This window comes from Octopus sinensis, linkage group LG5, assembly GCF_006345805.1.
Source record: "Octopus sinensis linkage group LG5, ASM634580v1, whole genome shotgun sequence".
NCBI lineage: Eukaryota > Metazoa > Mollusca > Cephalopoda > Octopoda > Octopodidae > Octopus > Octopus sinensis.
In genome coordinates, this window is record NC_043001.1 from 27,035,433 (window position 1) to 27,040,432 (window position 5,000).

The 5,000-nt window shown below is 36.6% G+C and overlaps 1 protein-coding gene across 3 annotated transcripts in view; it reads right to left on the bottom strand.

The window, feature by feature from the left end:
* The window catches only part of LOC115211766 (atrial natriuretic peptide-converting enzyme-like), a 112,232-nt gene that overhangs the window by 59,438 nt on the left and 47,794 nt on the right, over window positions 1-5,000 (bottom strand). For all 3 annotated transcript variants that reach the window (XM_036503263.1, XM_036503264.1, XM_036503265.1), the window contains exons 14-15: window positions 1,785-1,836; window positions 79-149 (exon numbers count right to left, since the gene is read on the bottom strand). In XM_036503263.1, the coding sequence (XP_036359156.1) occupies window positions 79-149; window positions 1,785-1,836 (123 nt within the window). The remainder of the gene's footprint in view (window positions 1-78; window positions 150-1,784; window positions 1,837-5,000) is intronic.

Below are 5,000 nucleotides of genomic sequence, written 5' to 3' on the forward strand. Positions count from 1 at the left end.
CTGTAATTATGATAAATTTTCTCTGATCATATTTTTCTACAATAAATGTCACTTTAAATTTTATATGAATGCACTTACCACAATTTTTTTCATCTTCTGAATCAGGGCAGTCAGCTTCTCCATCACATTTCCAAGAAATTGGGATGCATCTATTATAATATTTTTTACATGTATATATTAGAAATTAACTTTAACAATGCACATTTTCTTTTGTATTTAGTGAAAGGAATTCTGAATTTACAGCACTTGTGAATTTTCAGGTCCTCCAAGAATGGTGATGTAAATAATGTATTTGTATAAGTTGTACTATTGGTGCTAGTATTAAAACTGTATGCAGATAGGAAATTGTGAAGAACTGCATTTTAGTGAATAGTTTGAGAGGTGTTAAATACAGTAGATACAATGAATGAAAAAGAGGCAGGTGCATATATAAGGATTTGTTAAGAATGGTACTCAGCTTGATTTCTGAGGATAAGTAGCTGTATCAGTGGTCGAAGTAAATAAAGGAAGAGAGGAAACCACTCTCTATTACCTGTGATTATAGCGTAATGGTGGTGGTGGTGGTTAATTTTTACTAATTAGCAGGTGATCTTTTTCATTGGATGCAGCCTAAGATGTTGAGAGTGTAGCAGCAACAATGTCCCAAATCAGTGAACAATATTCTGCTGTAAGTTACATCTGAGCTTTGTTATGAGTCAAAACCCTTTCACAGTGGAGGTATTTTGTTGCTTCAGATGAGTATCCCAGTCTTTGAGATACAGTTTTGTTAACATTATAGATTAATAATTTGTAATGACTGAGATTTTTAGTGATGTGTCATACATGAATACAGAAAGGTGTTACATGAGATGACATTTTCCCCTTTTAGTGATATGTGTAAGGATTATGTCCTGGTATAGTTGAAGGAGACTGGGTCATCATGTCTCTACTGATGCATTTGCAGTTTCTGTTTCTTTAAATAATACATGCACGTGTGTCTATGATGGATGTGATTGGCATCCATATGCAGGATGCTGAAGGAGCTTGCATAGGAGCGTATTTAGTGAGAGGTAATAACAAATAGTTTATTAATTTGCAAAAGTAAGAAATGTAGGACAAAACCAAATCTTATTGCTGAAAGGAATGAAGGTGGTGAATTTGGTAGGTGAACTTTAAGTGTGTTGTTTTGGAACCAAGTTGCGGTTTTGGAACTTCCTCCACAATACAAAAGCTACAACAAGTTTTCCAAGATTTGGGTTACCAGATGTCTTAGTATCAGATAACATCCCACAATTCACTTCTCCGGAATTCACATTTTGTAAGAAAAATGGTATCAATCATGTAAGGACTCCTTCATATCATCCTCGATCCAATGGATTAGCAGGGAGGTTTCATGAATACCCTTAAGTTTTCATTACTCAAAATTGAGGGGAGTAGTAAGTTAGAAGAGGATTTGCAACAGTTTTTTTAATGCACTACAGAATATCAACAAATTCTGTTGTGCCTGGGAGCAAGTCATCTGCAGAAATATGATGAAACCTAGAAATGCAAAACATTCATCAAAAATAACTGGTATACTAAAGTACATGTGGGAAGATCTAGTATATGTACTTGGTACTTGACCTAGTCATCCCAGCTGGCAAGATGGTCAGGTGAGAGAAGTAACATCGTATATGAGGTATTAGTTGAACTTTTCACCTAATTCACTCTCATTTTCTTCTGCTTTATAAATGATATTATAAAAAAAAAACTGGTAGGTTATGAATCTTAAATAATGAAAATATAGAAATCAGAAGCAATCTTACTTTCGTGATGATACTGAACAAAGCATTTTGTCACTATTACAACTGATATTACCTGGAAAAGAAAATATATGAAAATTATTTGAATTTACTGTCATTCATACTTTTTTTTAGGGATGAAGGCTGTAAAAAGTCAAATCCACCTCTGAATAAATCTATCACTTTTTATTAATTTCATAGTGATGGAAATCAAAGTTATGTCTAAAACAAATTTGAACTCAGAATGCAGTGATGTAAAACTGAACACCAGAAAGTACAAGGTGTTTGGGCTAAATTTGACAGTTTGCATCAAAGGTAAAAGATACGATATCTCATCCAAAAATACAAGTATTTTAAAAACTCTAAAAACATCAACTACATTATGGCTGGGTGATAGTAATTAACTTAAAATAGCCAGCCTCAACTTTTATCACAGCCTCACAGCTACAGAACCTGGTGTATGCATTCCTTACTATGTCCCTGTGAAGATCTTTGAACACCTCCTTGATCTTGGCTACCAGCTCAGACTTGGTGTTGCAGGCAGAGTGGCTGGTAGCTTTCTCAACTGCATCCCACATATAGTAACCCATGGGATTACAATCATGGGGAATTGAGAGGCCAGGAATTGGGGCTGGTGAAGATGTAGAAATTATTGGACAACTACTCATGAATCTTCAGAGTGTATGGCAAGGAGATAAATCCTGCTACCACACACATGGCCTTCCGGTAGCCTCCCTCTTCAACCAGAGTTTGACTTCAGTCTGAATTGAGCTTAGATTCCTTTTCAAAGATGTGAAGTAGCATGGCATCACCCTCACTGGAGACACATCTTTTTATGGATGTTGTGTAACTGGTCTTGGCAGAGGTTCTTTTCATCTGGCAGAGGTTCTTTTCATCTTGGCAGAGGTTCTTTTCATCTTGGCAGAGGTTCTTTTCATCTGGCAGAGGTTCTTTTCATCTTGGCAGAGGTTCTTTTCATCTTGGCAGAGGTCTTGGCAAAGGTTCTTTTCATCTGGCAGAGGTTCTTTTCATCTGGCAGAGGTTCTTTTCATCTTGGCAGAGGTTCTTTTCATCTTGGCAGAGGTTCTTTTCATCTGGCAGAGGTTCTTTTCATCTGAGAAAAACCAGATCTTCTCCAGCTCACCAGGATGCCTCAGCTTGTTTAGGATCTTTATTGCTCTTATCAAGCAGTTCTCCTTGTCTTTGGCAATCAGAATCTGTCTATTGTACTTGTTATACAAGTAGTAGTGAAGATCCTCTTTCAGAGCCAGCTTCATGGTGGTTATTCCAACACCCACCTCTCCAGCCAAAAGCTGGATTCCCTTGTGATGCAGTTTTTGAATGAATTCCTGCATGCAGTCACAAACTGTCTACTATATCCCTTCCTGCTGGCCACAGCTTCGTAGTCTCCATAGCAGCTGTCAATGATACACCTTCCAGCTTTTACAGTGTTCACAGAGTATTGAGCAGCAACCATGATGCCAGAATTTTGATAACTGGCATGAATTGTCATGATACAGGTAACTCTTTTCGAATTTTCCAATAATGTCAGCTAACTTTTTCTCAGTTACAGCTTTAATCTTTTTGCTCTCCAGTGCTGTTGACAGTTCACCTATACATCAAGCTATTCCTGAACCCAGATGAAAGAAAGATAAAAATGATACCAGTGAAATTTGAACTCAGAACATTAAAAAGACAACTAAATATCAACGTGACTATGAATTCAATGACTATGGAAGAAAAACAGATAAGGTAAGAATTTTTTCAATATATCAGTTATGGAGATTTCACTAAAATGGATTTAATCAGTTGTATTTTATTTAACCCTGTGTGAAATGTTTGAACATGTAAAGAGTATGACTTTATCCTCAATCACCTTCCATAGTTTTTGAGGCAATAATATTTAGTGTTCAGAATTGGTTGTCCTTTGGAACTTCCCAACAATTATGAACTGGTTGACACTGCAGAATTTGTGGAAGAAATGGTTTAACTGCCAACATAAATACCAAAGTTTTTACAGTATTTACATTATTTATATTATTTACATTTGACAGATATTTGTCCTCATCTTGTTTGTTGTTACTACAACATTTCGGCTGATATACCCTCCAGGCTACATCAGGTGTCTTGGGAAAATTTCAAACCTGGGTTCTCATTCCATTGGTATTTTTCAATGTTGTTGTTGTTATTCTTATTATCATTATCATTATCATTATTATTATTATTTTTATCATTATTATTCAGGTCACTGCCTGGAATCGAACTCGCAATCATGGGGTTAGTAGGCCATGCTCTTAACCACTATGCCACATGCCCATGGGCAATTATGGAGTGAATGAATTTTAGGGCTTATAAATCTAATCTTTTTCTATCTTTCCTTAATACTGGTTCCTATATGCTATTCATATCTGCACTTGGTCTGATTAGGAGGTTGTTGTGTCCTAGCATATGTGCTGCTTCTTTTAGTTTTCGTATTTTCCAGTGGTGTTCTCTGTCTATTATTTTAACTTCATCCCACAGGGGGAGGTGGTCTTCATTTTTCCATACATGATCAGCTAAACCGATTTATCAATATCTCCTCGTGTCACAGCTTTGTGATGTTGCTCTACCCAAAGATTGCAAGTTCGATTCCAGGCAGTGACCTGAATAACAACAACATCGAAAAATACCTTAGGAATGAGAACTCTAACCACGTGGTTCTTTCTTCAGTCCCACTGCATGGCACCTAGGGCAAGTGTCTTTTACTCTAGCCTTGGGCCAACCAAAGCCTTGGTTGATGTAATCTGAAAGAAGCCTGTCATATACATGTGAGAGTGTGTATGTGTGTGTGTGTGTGTGCGTGTGTGTGTGCGTGTGTGCATGTGTGTGTGCGTGTGCATGTCTTTGTGCCCGTGTTTGTCCCCCATCACAACTTGACAATTAGTGTTGGTGTGTAACTTAGTGGTTTGGCAAAAGTGACCAATAGAATAAGTACCTGGCTTTTAAAAAAAAAACTGGTATTGATTCATTCAAGTAAAAATTGTTTAAAGTGGTGCCCCAGCCTGGTCGCAGTCTAATGACGGAAGCAAATAACAGATAAAAGGATAAAATGTCTTAATATCTAATTTATCTCCTCTTTTGTATTGAGGAAAATATGATTAAACTGATTTCCTGCGCAGTAAGATTCCTGCTTTGCTTTCATCTATTAAGTATTACAATAGCAATATTAAACGAGTTCAAATTTTTGCCTTGAAGAAGAAG